The 21,123-nt window shown below is 34.9% G+C and overlaps 1 protein-coding gene across 1 annotated transcript; it reads right to left on the reverse strand.

The window, feature by feature from the left end:
- Positions 1-1,048: 1,048 nt before the first annotated feature.
- LOC583708 (fibropellin-1) lies at positions 1,049-20,947 on the reverse strand. Its single transcript, XM_030992439.1, has 21 exons — positions 20,792-20,947; positions 20,276-20,392; positions 19,958-20,074; positions 19,516-19,632; positions 18,746-18,862; positions 18,171-18,290; positions 17,414-17,536; positions 16,259-16,375; positions 15,886-16,002; positions 14,272-14,388; positions 13,717-13,833; positions 13,124-13,240; positions 10,549-10,671; positions 9,750-9,872; positions 8,691-8,807; positions 7,468-7,584; positions 5,848-5,970; positions 5,015-5,131; positions 4,523-4,642; positions 3,327-3,443; positions 1,049-1,799 (listed from the first exon to the last, which is right to left on the reverse strand). The coding sequence occupies exons 4-21, from the start codon at positions 19,529-19,531 to the stop codon at positions 1,630-1,632; spliced, it is 2,088 nt and encodes a 695-aa protein (XP_030848299.1). The 5' UTR covers positions 19,532-19,632; positions 19,958-20,074; positions 20,276-20,392; positions 20,792-20,947; the 3' UTR covers positions 1,049-1,629.
- Between the last annotated feature and the right edge of the window lie 176 nt (positions 20,948-21,123).

Here is a 21,123-nt window from a genome sequence, read left to right on the forward strand (position 1 = left end):
TGTCTTTGCATGTCAGCCCGAAAATCGCTCATTTTTGTGATTTGTGTACAAAACATATGGAAATCTCATTTTTAAAATAAAGAGATAAAATATTTGGTCTTGTTTATATTTTAGGTATTTTTTTTGGGGGGGGGGTCAAAATAGTGTAATTATAATTGGAAATGAAATAAAACAACAAAAACAATGAAATACATAAGTTAAAAAAACAGAGAAATACATAAGAAATTATCAAAACAATAGATAACATAAGGAATAACCCTGTTTATTCAATTTTTTGTGTTGTATTATTATTCCAAATGGTCTAATAAATATATGTAGTGAAAAAGAATGCTTAAATATGAATAATGTCTGATTTTTGGGCAAAAATGTGAATTTTATGACCTTATTTGCATAAATTACCATAAATATGCAAATAAGTGCATTTAAAAAAAAAATGAAATTACCATAGTATTCTATACACTTCACTTGACATGTATGCAAATTTTCGCGGCAATCGGTCGTTCCACGGCCGAGATCATAGGGGGGGGGCTTTAGAAGCCCCCCCCCCCCCCCCCTGGGCTATGCAGTTTCAAAATAGCCCGGGCTAAATAGGGTTAAAACGAAAGGGCTTAAAAACGGCTTTTATTGGGAAAATAACGACCATTAGTTGTCAAATCGACTTAAGTGATAGCTATCACCTAAGTAATAGTCTGATTTTCAGACCCTTACCGAATGGTTGTACGTTTGGTGCTGCACAAAGATTCAATCAGTTTAATTTGGGCCATTACAAGTTGTTACAGCTCATTTTAGGTATGTTATTACCAAAGAAAAAAGATGTCAGTCAGTCACTCAATAGTTTCTGACAGTGAAGTCGAAAAGTTAAACGGGTTTCCTTGCATAATTTGAATGCTAGAACACTGCTAATGTTTACATTTCACAGATAGGACATACATGACATATTCATAATTCCCGCAAAGTTCTACATAATTTGATCTTCGCTGCAAAAGGGACATATCATCTTTAAAATAAAAGACAATGTATGCAACATAACATTTCATTCTATTTTTTCCCTATTATAAAATTAGCATTAAATCGCTATCACAAAATGAAGAGCTTCAAATTGAAATCAACGTAGTTTCACATTCACTCATTCAAGTTACGCAGGAACTCTTGGTGACATTATAACTTAGAAAATTTCAGTGTAAAAATATACATTAATAAAGAAATCATTCGAATCTTTACAGAAAATACTTGAGAATTTATTAAGTCCAAGTGAATTATACGTTTTGTCAAATAAACTTACATAATATCGTATCAAGCTGTCGCCTCTGTATATGGAGCTTTACGTGAACCTTATCTAATGGATGAAATAACCTCAGAGAAGAGTAAAAGAAGTAGTAGTAGTAGTTGTTGTAGAAGTAGTAGTGGTAGAGTAGTAGTAGTACTACTTCTACAACTACTAGTAGTAGTGGTAAAAGTACTACTTCTACTATTACTCGTAGCAGTAGTGGTTATAGTATGGAAGTGGATACGAGTTTCAATAAATGATATAATCATTTCTTACGATACTTCAAAGACAAAGACGGACTACGTGGAATAAGTTTGTGACCTTGGTTTTGTTTTAAAGTCCATGTGATGTCCTATGTGAGACTACGGGCTGATGTCAGACTTGGTCTTCGCGGCCTTGACGGTTCGACATGTACAGATGGATAGACCGATGACGGTTAGAACCATGACTGCTATCAGGCAGATAAGAGCAATCCACCACGGGTCGATCAGCAGGTTGGACTGGCTTTGAGTGTCGTTGATTCCATTATCAGCTTGGTTGTAGGAAATATAAATAGAGACAAAGATATCGAGAGAAAAGGAGAGTGAGATTAAAAAAATATATATATATATTTAAAAGTAAAATAAAGGTTTATAAAATTAAAATAAGGAGAATAACATCAAGAGGGAAAGCAATACATACGAGGAGCACAAACAAATAAACATTATTGATAAGGGCTATTATTACTTATGTTTAGCTATGTCATTTGACCACAAGAGAGGAATATCAATGATTCACTTTCAACGAATCAAAAAGCGATCTGTTTAAAGACGTTGAATTAATGATTTACAATAAAAAGGCTATTGGTATAGAGCATTTTTGTAGCCAATGTTGGCGTTTTTTTAAAGATGCTTATGTAAAAGCTTAAAGGAGTTAAGCCGATATATGTAAAATTAGTTAAATGTGACTAAAGTAACGTAATAATAAATTAATTGACTGGAAATATCACTTCTAGTCAATACCGAACACGGCAACAAGATCAATTAACCAAATGAAATTCCTCATTTTAAGACTAAAATCCATTAACACAATCGCAAAGGCTTAACAAAAATCAGCGTTACTTGAGAAAATGTGCGAACATGACAATGATATATTACGTATTCTTAGCATGATTTCTAAAGACAAGGACGTAACATATTGAAATGAGATTGTCCTTTTGTTGATTTTTTGAAAGTCTTTGCGATCGTGTTCTGTTTGGAGATCCATCAAACCATGGACCTATGACGACTCTTTCGTTTTCTTAACGAATTCATTGTGATTGTCTCCGTCAATGTCGTCTCAATAACATTCCGTACATGTTTCTTCACCTTGATCTCATGATGGTCACCGACAATAAATTGGGACAGAATCAAGATAGTGACTTTAAACATGTTAATTTACATGCGCAGAAGATAATAAATCCCTTAAATCATGGGAAATCGATGTGCAGTTCTGGTTAATAATTGGAAATTGTTGTTCCGTGTACTGTGTTCTATTTCTGAAAAACATGTTGATATTACCAGAAAGGTATTGTTTGGATTGTTTTCGATTAAAAATTCCGTTATCCCCAATTTCCTCATAATATTCCAGAATTACAACGCACAGGGCTTATTAAGATCATGGCCTTCTAATTGTTTTATAAGGTCATTGGTGCGTGCAAAAGTGTGCAAATAAGTAATAATAAATTTAATATCACCAAAATCGTCTGCTTTTCAACTTTGCTGCTCCCCATTGGGGATGTTTTTATTGAAGACATACTCTTACAGAGCACACCATCCAAACAAAACCCAAGAGAGGGAAACTGCTCCTTTGTCAATGCCCAAAAATGCTTACTCAGTCGTTATTGTTAAAACAGCTGAATGTTCTCATTAAGATGCAAATAATCAGAAGGCGGTGACTATCATAGGATCAAAGAAAGAATCACGCTGAATTTCCATCCGTAATAGGACCATGATCAAACTGATACAACGAGGAAGATTATCTTGCGTTAGTCTGTTTTATCAGAGTCAAATCAGAGTCATAGATAGATTTTTCAAGCTACCTTGATCGCACAATTCTCCTGTATATCCATTCTTACACGAGCAGGCAAATCCATCGACTAGGTCCACACAGTTTGATGTTAGTGAAGGGCATGGCTCAGAAGCACAATCATCTATGTCTACAATAGAAGAAATAAAGGCATGTTCTTGAATCTACCTTTCTTTTTCATTTTGATCTTCATCTATATGCACATCTAGTATTTAAAGAAGACATATCACTATGTAATGACAAGTATTATAAGATCGCTTAAACCACATACAAATGGAACATGATTCAAGAGCATTATAATAAGGTATGGAACGCAGAGCTCGGGTTGAACATGTATACGTGTGTGGCGACTACTTCACCTGCAAATCCCTTTTAATGTTCCAGAATGGAAATTTGGATTTAAATTATTATTTTCTCTTTACAGAAGCAATACGTATAGCTGATCGTTATGTCATTGGTCACTAGTATATGGAACCCTAAACAAAGAGCATTTTTTAGGGAAACAGAGCACAGTTTGCATAACTGGCAATGGCTTACATTAAGAGAAGTATGGTGCATTCAATAGTCGGTTGTGAAGAGCAGCTACATTTTTTGTAATGGTTATATAAAAAAAGTACTTAAAAGGTTCAATAGACGTTTGTATCTATGAAGATTACACGACTGGGAAAATGTATATTCAAAGTGATTCCACGACTAGCTCATGTGCTATGTTTGACTCAATTTTACAATCGATCACAAACTCATTGTAAATAGTCATTTATTGTTTTACTCTTGACACTAAAATTACTTATAACTATTTGTTAACAGTTTCAAAATGTACATGTATATCGATGTAGAACATGTATTTTTTATAATTCATGTCATGTATTTATGTTATATTGACATTGTCATTGTCATTGTACATTTATATATATCTTTTGTTTCAATGGTGGTGAATAAATTCAATTCAATTCAAAGAGTAGACCCCGACCTTAAGAATTCAGGTATAGCCATGCACTTTAAGGGTTAACTAGAATGTAATTTCAAAGAAATATCACCTCATTTTTATCGCAAATACATTTCTTCCCCAACAAGATAGAAAACACATCTTTTTTTTCTTTTTCTCCAGATAAACAATTAGCAATAAATAATAATTTACAACTGTAATCTTTACGAGATTTTTACTTTGCTAAGCTTTTTTCTTCTTCAGAATAAGTCAATGGTACTTACTGTTTTCGCATAATGTTCCGGTGAAACCAGCTTGACAAACACAAACATTGGAGAGGCATCGGGCGCCATTCTTACACGGGAGCGGACCCCCGCAACCTTCAACTGGAGCCTCGGTTACAACTGTATAGGAAATGGATTTTAAAATCAAAATTAGGCCATATGAAATGGTCATTAAGTAACCATATATCTATTTTTTCTAACATGGGCACAATTTTCTCGCACTTACCAAAGAGCCTTTGACTCAAAGAGCACATTTTTTGTCCCGCAAATTTGGCCGATCTGTATTTCGTTCCGTTTGGGGAGGGGGGGGGGGATAATGTCACCTGTTTTGGGTCACCCGTTTGCACAATTTTTTTTATTTTATTAAAAAACAAAATTAGGGGGGTCCTCCAAAATACACACATAAACAAAATTTGAGGGGGGTCGCCCCCCCCCCCCCCAAAAAAAAAAACACCCCCCTGCGTACGCGCCTGTCTCTATAAAGATAGTTACCATTTTCGCAGAACCTTCCGTTGTAGCCCGTCTGACAGACACAAACATCAAAGACGCATATTGCACCGTTCTGGCACGGGGAAGGCCCTTCGCAGTTGATTGGAGATTCGGTGGATACTAGGAAATAATAATAATAATAAGGTCGTAAGAGATGATAGAAAACTTCCTTTGAATTCTTTATAATTATCAACTCTCACCATATCTCATTAAATGATCGAAAACATGATTTGTGTTACTATAAGTATTCATCATCAGGTGTTGGAGTATAGACACTTTATTAGCATTTTTTCCTAGCAGAGGGTGGTCAAAGAAGTGTTAAATGCCAAATATACTAAATAAGTAAGTTAACCAGGCTGCAAAATAGAGTTACAATTTTAACAAGCTCACGGTGGAGAAGAAAACAAAAATTAGTTAATCTTAAGCTTCTCCCACTTTAAGAGATGTGATCCCAGCTTTCCCATTCTAATGGCTATTTTCTTTTCCTCATCCCTATACTTAAAAATGTTTTTTCCATCTTTTCTAAAGTTTGTACTCGCCCCCCCCCCGATCTTGACATAAATTTAACATACTTCACCATGAAGATTATATAGTATTACACATTTTTATTCTATATGAACTACCTGCCAACCCAACAAATATATCTCACCATTCTAAATCTTTAATTTCATCTAACTCAAACACACGCACAAGCTCACAATACACGCACACACACATAAATACATATACACACTCTCTCTCTCTCTCTCTCTTCCTTCACCGAAAATTTTAAGAAGAAGATTAGAGTAAACAAAATACATTCAATCGTTCTTGAGACTCTTCTACGACGAACTTACGATCTATCTCTTCACACATAGGGCCTGTATATCCAGTGTCCCGGCAGCTACAAACGAAGTCAGTATCATCATTACTGTTGGAACACAGTCCCTCATTCTTACAGGGTGATGAACGGCAGTGATCTAGAGAAGAAAGGGTGGGAGGATGTATAAGTTAGCGTACATCAACAATTAAGAAATGCAGAAGAAAAAGAAGGGGAAGTTAAAAAAAAAAGGGGGGAAAGGAAGAGATATAAACATAAATATAGAAACGGTGCGATAAGGAGAGAACGAGTAAGAGAAAGGCATCGAATTGAGTTAAATATAAAGGGCAGAAATAAATACAAAATTAATAAAGAGAGAAGAAAATAAATAGAATGAATAGACGTAATATTCGATATAACTTTAAAAAACAAAGGAGATAAATAGTGACAAGAAATTAAATATATCTGGTATTGAAATCATCTTGAAAATAAGATGAATATCATGTTTAGTGGACGGAGGAGACAAGAACATACGATTCGCTGTAATAGACAAAGGTTAAAAAGAAAGATCACAGAGATAAGCATAACGAACTGAAAAGTAAAAAATGACGATAATAATAATAATAATTCAGCATCTCGAAGTTGCTCCAATGGTGAATTTTACTTTTTGTACGAAACGCCATATAAAATCTTATTTCCAAATGTGTGATAGCTTTTAAACCTTCAAATTAGAGAAACGCATTCAACAACAACAAAAAATGAATTTTATGACAAATTTATAGAAGGAGTTCATAATCGAATTGTTTAGTACTATAGTAATTTTATTTCCGTGACATTGAAGAACTATAATTGTGTAACAATAATGTGACAAAAGTACATACATTCATTCAAAATAAAAGTAAATTTAAAGGGTAATAATTTATATTTCTACAACCTGTATTTTAAACTATTCAGTCCTATACATAAAATGTCAGAAATATTAATCACCATGTTCAATAGAAAAGAAAAAGATAAATGAATAACAAGTTCTAAATAGTATAAGATGTGTTAATTAGAAATCAGTGTTGCGCCAAAAGGGAAATCCATCTTTGTGCAACCAAAGAAGTAAACAATAGAGTAAGTTATAGAAAGGACAATATAAAGGCCGTAATAGACACATCTATCTCATAATCAATGTACACCATACTATTTTTGTATAATGAAAACTTACAAAATACAGGAATAATTTCAAAAATACATGTTAACGGTTTGATAAATTTACTAGGAAATATATTATTATCATACAGTGTTAAATATTGAGAAGCCTCTGTTCAAAAAAGAAAACGTTCAGAAAATTCAATACGAATTTCTACTAATATTTTACAGATAAACTAATATCATTTAGTAGTATACATGTATGAGAACATCTAATGATTTACGGGGGGTGGCATAAATCCTCAGTAGGCTTGGAATATTCTAAAATGATACAGACAATGCTTTAAGACGACAAATATATAGATTAGTGATGAAACAAATTATGAGATGTAATTCATGATCGTCTTAATACTACCTATATGTTTTCTTGTGATAACAATGATATCGGTTACGCATGCATGAAGCTATACTATTCTAATTCACGACGACTCTCTGAAGAATGAAGCGTGTTTCTGTAACTCACTGGTGACTTCGCATGCATCTCCCAGAAACTCATCACCACAGTCGCAAACGAATCCAGAATTATCTCCATTATTGGAACAAGGTCGGTCATTCTCACATGGGTCGTTTATACAGAAATCTGAAATCAAAAAGTGATTTGATTGGATATACCTTCTCCAAATATCAACAGATAAGTCATGACCATGACCTGGCATCGGTTTTTCCATTCACGAATGAACCTGCATTCAATCAGCAGATGTATGAGATTTATTGTTTTATTACCAACGCTTCTTCTCTCCCCTTTCCTTTTCTTCTCTGCAAGTCACTCTTTTTTATTTTGTATTTGTATTGTTGTATCTAAGTTGAGGGCTGCGGGCACGTCAAGCTACTTTGCTTATTTCTGTAGCCCTCCTGCATCTAATGTATGTTAAATATGCATTCGATATATTTGTTTAAATTCAATATATTTGTTTAATATCGTTTATTATCTGTATAAAATTATATACACTTGAAATATTGTATCAAGCCATAATATGTTCATGAAAATGTATGATGAAAAAAAGAAAAAAGATGCAGAAACCAATAAATCAAATCAAATCAAATCAAATATGTATTCGGAAATGATATATATCAGGTAACTTGGAGCTCAAATGATCTATGACATCATTTTAACAAAGACCGAAATTCAGATGAATCATGGAAACAACAAAGAGTCAGAAAAACTGAACAGAATATTAGCCGACCCCAAATTAATAGTGGTAATGAAACTTGCATAATAAGATGATGGTGGAGAAGGAAATATTTTGTTTAATGACTGACATGAAAGGCTTCGTTATTTCTGTATCCTCCTTTATAATGAAATATTGTTGTATTTTTTTGGTTGTTTATGAAAGTTTTTCGATATCTTTAAAGTGAGTTCTTTGCAATCTTAAATCTCAAATCACCGATATTATTACAAATTGTTCGGTAAAACGCGGTGTAACTCGCCTCCATCCACAATATTGAAGCCCTTACCCTGTGGTTGAAAGTCTTATCCGCTAAACCACAGAAACTCTAGTATACATTAAAATACATTCGGTAAACTGAGATGTCCGATTTAACCTTGTCCAAATCGTAATCACACATGCTAAGATTATAATTAAAATCATTACGAATATGTAACAAAGGTTGTATTTCATGAAAAAATGATATGATAATCATGCTTAAACTCATAATTTGACCCAAGAAAACAAAATGGAAACTTACTTGTGAACTCGCAATTTCCACCGACAAATTCATCGCCACAGTCGCATTCGGAGCCAGTGTTATCATCGTTGTTCAAGCATGTTCGCTGATTTTCACACGGGTTATCTAAGCAAAAGTCTATACAACACAATCAAGACAATTATTAGACCTCAAATAAATAATTTTGTCGAGTGATTTTTTTTCTTCTCATAAACATATGACAAATTTAAAGAATATTTCTAACCTTAGTCAATGTTCTAAATTCTCAAATCTGAAAAAGTACGATTAACATGCAACAAACAAACTAGAGGGGGGTATCAAGGAAGGAATTCAAACCCTATAACATGCACCAAGATATATTGACAAACGAACGAAAAGCTCAAAGAGAGGGAGTGAGAAAAACATATTTAATTACCTAAATATGACGAAATTACATACAGTTAACCACTAAATTGATCATACTCCTTGTAAATTTGAAGTTTTTTTTGTGTGTGTTTTCGTAACTCGAGAATGAAAGATGGACTGGCAGAAAAGGGCATTTGTTGGATACGTCTATAGATATAAGCTTTAATATGTAACATTCTCAATAAATACAAATCGGGAAAAAACGATTGTTCACATACTAAAAAAGCAACTCGGTAAGTTTAAGAATAATTTGGTTGTTAACTGTATTAACAGTCATGTAGAGATATATGACATAGAAACATCTAAATATAAATATAATCTAAATTAAATTAGGAAATGTAAACCTAATAAATACAATACTTTCACTTCATTAAAAAGTAAAAATGTAAAATAAAAAGATTTCTTATATAACTTATCTTTCTTAATAGAATTTGCGCTCAGTTTTTTTGCAAAATTTAACCACTTATAATTTAGCTATTTAATTATGAAATGTATTTATTAGTAATTTCTATACAACTCTAGTATTAATGAAATGGTACAATTCGTGCATTAAGATACAAGTTTCCCCCCCCCCCCAGATTCTTTTTTTAATAATCATAATGTCCTTGTTTTTTACAAAAATATCCATGAATTTATCGTTTAAGGGAAGGCAGTTTGTTGAAAGAATTGACTTACTAGTGAATTCACAGCGATCTCCAATATACTCATCGCCACAATCACATACAAAATCATCGTCATCTTCGTTGTTTGAACAAGGCCGTCCGTTCTGACAGGGGGTGTCCATACAGAAATCTGTAGCTGAGGATGAGATAGATCGTATATTATCCAAATACATTTAATACTGCTCATGATAATGGTATCGCAAAAGTTGTCAAATACATCATTTCTTATTGCAAATATTTAGAAGTTATTCACTGCTCTTAAAGGTAAAGACCAGTTTTGGAAACGCTCCCTCTCAAAAAATGAAATGGAAGCTCTTGTTAACAATCATGTGAGAGAATATGTTTTGACTAATACGTGATGATACAAATTGTGCAGGGAAACCGCCTACTAATTGATATATTTGGTCAATTGTTATATCTATCCGGATTGGATAGATATAGGGTAGTCCCATATACATCTTTCTGTGTACAGTGCTTGTAACTTGACCAAGACTGGGCCAAATTTCTTTTCATTTTGATGATTCCAGAACCTTGCAGTACACACCAATACTTTATATGCTAGATGATCAAACTTTTCTGATCGATTCCACAACGTTTCTTTTACAATGCAATCGCATGACCAGAACTGACCTATACCTTTAATGTATTTAAAATCGCAAAACTTAAAACTCTTCAAAATAAGCCCAAATTGACACCTTTTAATATCAATGAGTGAAATTATGGACAGCAGCCGTTACCATTTAGATACAACTGTATTAGTCAACTAGATGTGAGAACTCATTATCTAAGTTTACTCCTTTCCATGTACTTACTAGAAACTGGAAATCCACACGTTTTTCCAATAAAATCGTCGCCACAGTCACAAACGAAATCGGAGTTGTCATCATTGTTGGAACACGGTTTTCCGTTCTCGCATGGATCATCAAAACAGAAATCTGCACAAAAAAAGGGATGAGTTGTTGGTTGTTATTCAGTTATGACTATGCCTTCTAATAACGTTGGGAGATATATATAAGTCTTCTGAAACATAAGTACTGATTCCAAAACATTTTTTTGTTCTAACAAAGGCGTTACAAAGTGACACGTTGACTAATGCATTCTTCATTCCCATTAGGCACTGGTAGCCGTAGGCAAGCAATGGAGTAACATGATTCTGTGTAGATGAACTTGTAAATCTGCATTGCCATATAAAAGAAGAAGAGACTAGAGGGCCATATGATTCACTCTTTCGTCCATCCCCCCCCCCCCCCACCCCCTCCACTGCCGTCTCCGAGCAAAGGTAATGCCAATTAACTAATAATAAGGATCATATTACAACAATTATCTCTAAAAAAAATACCGCAACATAAAGATGAAGTATGATGGTACATTGGTAAGATATACGCAGGTGAATAAATCAAAATTAAGAGTAGATAGGATTGATAATTGGAGTCGCGATAGCTCAGTCGGTAGAGCAGTGCCCATAGGAAAGAAATGAGCCTGCCGCATACTCCTGCGGCAGACTTGCCGCAGATCTGCAGCAGACCTGCCGCAGACAGTCATCTTTTTCACATGCAAATTAGTTTTGCCGCAGACTTGCCGCAGACTTGCCGCATACTCTTTCAGTATGATGAAGAGTCTGCGGGAGGTCTGCCGCAGACTTGCTGCAGACTTGCCGCATACTCTTTCAGTATGATGAAGAGTCTGCGGCAGGTCTGCCGCAGACTTGCTGCAGACTTGCCGCATACTCTTTCAGTATGATGAAGAGTCTGCGGCAGGTCTGCCGCAGACTTGCTGCAGACCTGCCGCAGACTCTTCGTCATGAATATTCATATCTCATATAGACCTGCTGCAGACCTGCCGCATACTCTTTCATATCCAGTACGTGGCAATAAAGTATGCATGTAGAAGATAGTGATAATTCACCGATACTTCATAATCGATATTGGCAATGTCGATATTACCAATTTATAGGTAATACCAATATATATCAATATTACCAATTAGGTATATTCTATTCTCAATTGTATTAACTTCATCACATTGATCATTTGAAGTGTATTCAAGAGTATAATTTAAAGTGACACAGGCTCGTACACATATATATATATACTAAATATGTATATTGTTTCTTGGTTAGTAATCATAGTTTCTTGGTTAGTAATCAATATATCTATTGCTTAAACGTGAATGTAATTGTAACATGATCAGACAAAATAATCTATTGGTTAATAATAGCAAAAGGAAAATAGAAATCACAAAAATGATGTGCATTGTCTTAATTTGCTTAACAAATCATGATAAATGTATTTTTCTGTCACACGTGTAAAGTAATAATGAATATGCATGAGATGATTGGTTTCAATTGGCCCTATTAGACTTTAATGGGATTTCCTGTGGCAGACCTGCCGCAGACTGTTCCTGTGGCGTACTGGTATGCGGCAAGTCTGGAGCAAAGTTTCGCCCTGCCGCAGATCTGCCGCAGATCTGCCGCAGACTGTTCCTGTGGCATACTAGTATGCGGCAAGTCTGGAGCAAAGTTTCATCCTGCCGCAGATCTGCCGCAGACTGTTCCTGTGGCATACTAGTATGCGGCAAGTCTGCAGCAAAATTTCATCCTGCCGCAGATCTGCCTCAGACTGTTCCTGTGGCATACTAGTATGCGGCAAGTCTGGAGCAGAGTTTCATCCTGCCGCAGATCTGCCGCAGACTGTTCCTGTGGCATACTAGTATGCGGCAAGTCTGCAGCAAAATTTCATCCTGCCGCAGATCTGCCGCAGACTGTTCCTGTGGCATACTAGTATGCGGCAAGTCTGGAGCAAAGTTTCATCCTGCCGCAGATGTGCCGCAGACTGTTCCTGTGGCATACTAGTATGCGGCAAGTCTGCAGCAAAATTTCATCCTGCCGCAGATCTGCCGCAGACTGTTCCTGTGGCATACTAGTATGCGGCAAGTCTGGAGCAAAGTTTCATCCTGCCGCAGATCAGCTGCAGACTGTTCCTGTGGCATACTAGTATGCGGCAAGTCTGCAGCAAAATTTCATCCTGCCGCAGATCCGCCGCAGACTGTTCCTGTGGCATACTGGTATGCGGCAAGTCTGCAGCAAAATTTCTTTCTGCTGCATACTTCGGCATACTCTTTACCGCAGACTAAAAGTCTGCGGCAGGTCTGCGGCAGATTCTTTTCACTTTCCTATGGGTGGTCTCGTAATCCGGTGTCCCGGGTTCGAAACCAAGGCGATGCGCTAAGTGCCCTTTGGTAAGGCATTAATCCTCATTACCAGGTCCCCTCGGAGAGGACCTAAATCCGTCGGCCGTCTGATTGCTTACTCACAAGCATTTATGATTTCTTAGCAGTCAGGTAAAATAACCACCATCATCATAATCATCAACTATTTTAGTAGCTTACTTGTCCATTGACACCTGAATCCTAGATACTCCTCACCACAATCACATCTGAAGTTTGTATTAGCTGGATTGTTCTCACAAGAGCGCCCATTACGACAAGGATCACTCAGGCAGAAATCTTGGAAAGGATAAATGGATCCGACTCATTAGATATCATAACTGCGTGAAGTTTTACATACCAGAAGCTCATGAGCACGGTGAATTAAAATTATGAAAAAGTGTATTAAAATAAGAGCCTTAAATTAGAGACGATATTTTTTAATGGTTGATCAATAACGTAGCTTTTTTTACATTGTTAAAGTTGGGGAGACACTACAATCCGAATCGCCCAATCTCGAGAAGTATGCATTAGCTGAGTAAACAATGATATTAATTAATGAAACATCGTGTTATTTTTAGGACAATTTGTTACCTCGTTAATTTTTCTAGAGAAAATGGTTGCTATTTTGTTCATCATCTATAAGTTCGGCTTATTCTGTGCTTTTTCAAGTCTAAAGGAACAGTTAAAATGACAAAAGAGCTATGTAAATGTAGTTGCCTTTACATAGTTAAGAAAAGTTTAATTCTAATTGCCAGGATTTTAATAGGACTTACTTGTAAATTCGCACATATCGCCGATGAATTCGTCCTCGCAGTTACATACGAACCCAGTGTTTTCATCGTTGTTTATACAAGGTTGGTTATTCTCACATGGATCACCATTACAATAGTCTGAAATAGAACACGAAAAACGATTCTACCAGTGGTTCTTATATCACTATTTTTAACTCAAGGTCCTCGTTGCCATCCTTTGACAATACGAAGATCCTCTAAATGCTATTCCCAAAGTACCTGCAATATAATTGCACATGACAATTTGGACAGTGACACATTAGTTTTCCAAGGTAATACCCCAAACGGACTCGATAGTACGTCAACTGCATTATGGCCACAAGGAAGAGAGTCTAAATTTCTTTTATATTGAGTCAGAAATTAAATCTCGAAATATATCTCCGAGATGCATACGTGTACCCTTTAATAACAGCCTTAAATGAGAGATGGTATGTTCTCATGTTTGACCAATATCGTAGCTTTTTTTTACATTGTTAAAGTTGGGGGAAATATAGAAGTAGCAGAGACTTAAAAATGTCACTCCGGGTATTTACTTACTCGTAAATTCACAAGTGTCTGTAGTGAATTCATCTCCACAATCACAAACGAAGCCAGTATTATCATTGTTGTTTGAACAGGGTCTCGAGTTTTGACAAGGGTTGTTCTGACAAAAATCTGAAAAGAGCAAGACTTGGTGATTAGTAACCTGCAAGCAATTAGTTCCCATGGTCGTCCCTGGAATATGTTAGCTGAGATATCTATTCAACATTATATCAGTGTTAATCTAAGCTGGATACCCTTCTCGTGTTCACGTTTCTTTCATTTAGATACCAACTCTACTAAAATACAAATCTAACGACAAATGCTATTATATTAAACTTGCTAAAAATACTCGATTCCTAGATATCATAGCGTTATGACGATATCTAATTCAATATTTTTAGAAAGATTGAGGTAAGGCTGGAGAAAAAGATTTATACCTCTAAACATTGAACTCATGTTAAGAAACAGAGGAGCAAAACGACGGGAAAATTGAAAGAATGCCGAGTTCTATTAGAAGATTTTATTGAAAGTAAGATAAAACTACAAGAAAAGTGTGAGGTATTATTATTTCTAATAAATCAATAGTTAGACAAACATATTGTTAGAAGTAATAATGTCAAAAGTCAAATATAGATGTATTATGAAAACAGTATCAGTGAGAGAGAATGAAGCTAAACAGGCGAAAAGAGGTTCTAGATCACATGCCGTTTATATCCTTTTCAAAATGGCATAAACTATATCACTGAATGTAAGACCAACTTACTTGCAAATAGACACGAACAGCATATGCAATCAGCGTGATCTGCGATGTTCATACTCGACTCTCCATTGCGACAGGGGTGTTTGAAGCACAAAGTACTACGCGCAATAAAACCGAACGCAACTGCTAATGCAGCATAATGGCCTTCAACAGGCAGTTAACTCTACCCGGACTGACTTTGGATATTCGTCATACCATGTGAGAGATATTGCGTCACATATTTACAATATCTCATTCTCCAATATACCCCTATAAGAAAATTAAGATCAAATAGTAAATCCCTCCTGGTAACTCTAAGCACTCAAACCAAATATTATGGCACTCGCTTTTTTAAAAGTTCGTCGGCCGAATTGTGGAACAGCTTGCCTGATATTGTAAAACAGGAGTCTTTTAAGACTCTAATTTTCATTTTTAAATTTGTATTATCTGAATGTACAATTTATTACATGTAAGCTATATAGGAATTGCGTATCATAAATGTTGTTTGTAATGAATTATTTTCATGTATCAGGCATAAACGTTCATTTCTATTCTGCCCTATCTCTATTTCCTTCTTTTCTAAAAGCGCATAGGGACTTTGTTTGTGTTAGTGATAAGCGCTATACAAATAATGTTTATTATTATTATTATTATTATTATTATTATTATATTTCTGTTATCCCTCTCTTAAAAATGAGATATTTTTATTGCTAGATCCTTCAATGAGCAAGGAATGACGACATGCAAACATGCTAAATGTGAAAGAGGAAAAAGGAAACCGTTCTAAGGAAGATACAAACAGCTACTACATCCAGAATGTCTATATATCGTGCAATATATAATTTGTTTAAACACATGCACACTCTACATAATTATGCACAACAACTTACTCCTTATGTCACATACAACTCCCAAATATTCATCTCCACAATCGCAAACAAAATCTAAATCATCCACGTTGTTCGAACACGGACGCTGATTATCACACGGGTCTCCTGCACAAAAATCTGTTCAAAGGATAAAGAAATAGGCATCTCTCAAACAAAATTTAGATTAAAAACTGTTGAGAGATCGATCTCATGTAGTCAGGATAGCTGAAATAAATGGAGGTAAAGGTTAAAAAACAAAATACGATTGAAAACAAATAGACAATAATATTATTAGAACAGGTTATATTCTTATGCCAGGGTGTATAGAAATAAAGAACATGTAAAATACTCAGGAATGGCATTATGAATTTGTCACCATGGTGATTATACTTACTGATTACGTCACAAGTGTCTCCAAGATACTCGTCTCCACAATAACAAAGAAATCCATCGTTGTCCTCATTGTTCTCACATGGTCTACCATTCTGGCATGGGTTGTCGCGACAAAAGTCTGATAGTTAAGGAAATTGTTACAAAAATATATTTCATCCGTTAGCAATGATCTTCCCATCAGTTTGAAACATGATTGCATTAGTCACATGACATTAAAACAAACATATCCGCTATTGTTATAGCTTAATGGCAGTGTATCAGGAAAAACATGGAACAAATAACTTTCAGGTTAACGAACCATCTAACATCAAACACTACCTAGGAATAAATATATGATATGCCATAGCCCATAGATATGCCCGTAGGCATATTCATTAAGTTTCATGAAGAATATATTGTTGAAATGACATCGATAAATCTGATACATTATACAGAGGAACGATTCTTGTTAATTGAAAGAATGAATGTTCTCTCTGATATTCTAAACAAAATCCTGGATTTAGCTCGAGCAGGAATTCCATGACGTTTACAAGCCGATCACCCGTCTGATTATCAAGATATTTATGATTGGAATTGACATTTCAAAAACCCGTTTTCCCTAACGGTTGTGTATAACACAACAAGCTATTGGAGAAAATGAGTATGATAAAACCGGTTACTCAAAGATTTTTACTTTTTTGAGGCACTTCATGATCGTTTTGAAGCGCATTTTTTTAGGGCTTCAATATTACACCAAATCAAAGACGCTGATAAGACGTAGGGTCATGCATCTCAGATTTGGCATTATTAAACAATGCCATTAAGTTGAGCATAGCGTCATAGCTAAATAATTTCTTTATAATCAAATTTGTATTTCGAATAACTATAGAGCGCATTAAGCTATTTGAAAATAACGTAGAATCTGGAAATAGAAAATCACTATTCTTAAAATACTTTTGAAAATGGAATGCAGATAGGCCTATGCCATAGTAGCATTTAAAATATATTAGCAGATCTTACCTCTCATAAGGTAGATGTACTTTACATCAGTTAAATGTATTATGAAACACCGAGTCTGACAAGATATATTTGAAATTCAATTACTTATAAGGCCTGTCTGTTCTTGTGAGTATGGATGTTTTCGGGTTAAAATGGATAAAACTAGTTGTGTCTTTACCTTGTGTTTGACATGTTGTTCCTATCCAGCCGTTGGTACATTGGCAGACGAATCCATCATTCTCATCGCTGCATTGAGCACCATTCTGACACGGATCTGAATCACAAGCAGGAGGAGTGATAGCTATAAAGAGAAAAAAAAACATTCATAGATTTACTCCATCAAAAAACATGCATGCAATTAAGTTTGCATAGTTGTATTTGTGTGGGGAAAAAATAATTTCCAGGCAAAGATTTTTAAAAATAGAAAGAGTCAAAGCAAATTTTTAAAAATACCACATACTAATGCCCTAGGCTTGTCAGAAGGAAGTTAGTTTCCGGTATAACGGTTCGCTTCACTAGTCAGAGGTTTAAAAACACTGAAAGACAATGCGTTAAGATTATCATACTGATTTCCTTTGTCATTGCCATATTGGATCAGGACAGAAAACACGATGAACCTATTTGTTTAATGTAAAAATAATTAATTAATTCAAAATGAATTAAAGCACAAGTGTTGACCCTAAAGTGTTACGAGGAATTCACTTATTCCCTATAAAAATGATTATTTACAAAACATTGTGCAAAACCGATGCAATAAAATCAAATGCGAAATGTCGATACTTGTCGGTACAGGAAAGCATTAAACAAATTTAATGCATTTGATATGACCCCCTGCTCTTCTACAAATTGGTCAGCAGGGTTTAGGAGTAGTATGGGTAACATCATAACAAGATCCTGGAAGTATGTAAGCATTTATTTATGAAGCATATACTTACGATCTTCACACGTAGGTCCTGTAAACCCAGAGTCTTCGTCACAGGTACATTCGAATCCATCATTACTCGCAGTGTTGGAACACGTGGCGCCGTTCTTACAGGGGAAGTTTACACAAAAGTCTGAAAGCAGAAATAATGTCAATGATTAATGTTTGGATGTATGAAAGCTGTATTTCCATCAAATTATATCTTTTATCATATTAGAGATATCTTAAGTCCAGAACTTAACATAACGCCTGGAAACCGTGATAAACCAAGAGCAATGTATTATATCGATGTGATTATCCCAAGTAAGAGCTTAAAATTCACAACAGATTTTCAAACTTAAGAGATCATTGGCCCTACAAAAATCAAATAATATCATTTGATATTCACTATTATTCTTTATTCACTATTATTCTTTATTCACTGTTTAAATTATACAACTTCTTCCAAGTTATCAAAGTACTAGACTCTTGATTTTCATTGTAACTTTCTTTGTCAAACGTACTATTTATTCATCATTTTGTACATTTGCTTGTACTGTTTTTATGCTTTGAGAAAAAGTGATAAGACAGTAGTATTTCTTTACTTACTCGCATTTTCACAAGCGTCTCCGACAAAATCTCTGCCACAGTTACATACGAAACCGGAGTTATCGTTAGTGTTACTACATGGACGATTGTTCTGGCAAGGGTCATCAGCACAATGATCTGTGTTAAAATCAAAGGAAAATTGATATTTACAGACTGTTTACAAAACAATATCAATGGCAAAAATGTACCTGAAATGAATCCCACTGTACTAATAATATATGATTTTTATTAAGTACTCTCTGTCAGAAATAGAATCTGGGAAGGGATAAATAGATCCAACTCATGAAATATCGTGGAGCCTGTGAACAAGGTGAGCAGGACGGTTCTGTGAAGTTCCCATACTACATAAAACATTCATGTATGTATTTAATTCATGAATGAAGGATACCTTGATATCACAATCACTAATTACGCTAATGGTAGCGATACCAAAAGCACATGTCATGTTGGACACTTTGCCATTACCCAATATAAAGAAATATGTATTATCTGAGTAAACAATGAAAGGAATAATGAAACATCGTGTTCATAGCAATATCTATTACCTAGATTGCTGTCTTAATTTGAGGATTCTTTTTAAATTTCATTAGTTGTTTTAGAGAAAATGGTAGCTCTTTTTCTTCTCATTATCTTTAAGGTAGGAAGAAAAAAAACTAAAGATTTTTTCAACTTTATTACAAAAGAGCTATGTAAAATGTAGTTTCTTTTAAAAATAAGTTTATATAAGAGGAATAAATACTGCAAATGCCAGGAATTTAGTAAACACTTACTTGTAAATTCACACATATCGCCGAAGAATTCGTCCCCACAGTTGCATACGAATCCAGAGTTGTCATCGTTGTTAGTACAAGGTTGGTTATTCTCACATGGATCACCATTACAATAGTCTGAAACAGAAACAGGAAAACAATTTGTAATATCACTCTTTTTACCCCGAGATCCCGGTTTACATCCCTCGCCAATGCAAAGACCCTCAAAATGCTACTCCTGCAATACCTCTACCCCTGTTGAACAATTGCACATCAAAATGGACAGTGGCATTTTCGTTTTCCAAGGTAAGACCACAAAAGGACTCGATAGTAAGAACTACTGCATCATGGCCTCAACGGAGAGAGTCTTATTTTCTTTTATATTCTTAAAGCCAGAATTTAAATCTCGAGAAAATTTAGGAGTAGCAGAGATATTAAAATGTCACTCCGGGTATTTACTTACTGGTAAATTCACAATTGTCTTCAGTGAATTCATCTCCACAATCACAAACGAAGCCAGTGTTATCATTATTGTTTGAGCAGGATCTTGAATTTTGACAAGGGTCGTTCTGACAAAAATCTGAAAAAGAGCAAGACTTGGTGACTTACAACCTACAAGCAATTAGTTTACATGATCGTTCCTGGAATATATTTGATGAGATATCTATTCTCTATACACTGTTTATTTCATACAATTTTGTATCCATCATTTTGTACATTTGTTTATACTTTTGTATGCTTTGAGAAGAAAATGATAAGACAGTATTATTTCTTTACTTACTCGCATATTCACACACATCTCCTACAAAATCTCTGCCACAGTCACATACGAAACCAGAGTTATCGTTGGTGTTACTACATGGTCGGTTGTTCTGGCAGGGGTCATCGGCACAATGATCTGTGACAAAATCAAAGGAAATTGATTAGTTACAGACTGTTTACAAAACAAAACAATATCAATGGCAAAAGTGTATCTGAAATAAATTGCATATTTCCCACTGCGCTAATGATATATGATTGGTATCAAGTGCACTCTATCAGAAGGTGAAACATTGAAATTCAAGTCTTATAATATATAGTGTGGCCAGTTCCCAACATGTTCGGTTTTAGTTGGGTTTATATGCTTTTAAAATAGACCTTCCACGAACTTCACTGAGATGCTCCATTTACATTCAACAAAATATATGTTACGTATATTATCTCAGTCTCCCAAAATTATAAATATCATATAAAGCATGACATAGTTTACTTTATACATAGCACAATCCAGAAAATGAAATAACTCTTTGCTGCTTACTGATTATTTCGCACGTTTCACTCAGGAAATCCTCTTCACAGTCACACACGAAACCAGTATTGTCGATGTTGTTTGTGCATGGCTTCTCATTTTGACACGGCTCAGATAGGCAGTGGTCTATATAGAACAAGAAAATTGTATAAACACACCCATCTGATTACCATGCAATCATAGTTTAGTGTAAACAAGGTACAATACTTTTAAAGAAAGTTATTAGGTTCATGTCCATGTACAACCTCATATCAGTCCACAATACCGAAAATTAATATTTTCATGTTAGATACAAAGGCAACATCAAATAGTCACCTTTTCAAATTTTTTTGAGGGAACCA

The sequence above is a fragment of the Strongylocentrotus purpuratus genome, unplaced genomic scaffold (assembly GCF_000002235.5).
Source record: "Strongylocentrotus purpuratus isolate Spur 01 unplaced genomic scaffold, Spur_5.0 spur5_scaffold_2, whole genome shotgun sequence".
In the NCBI taxonomy this organism is placed as follows: Eukaryota; Metazoa; Echinodermata; class Echinoidea; order Camarodonta; family Strongylocentrotidae; genus Strongylocentrotus; species Strongylocentrotus purpuratus.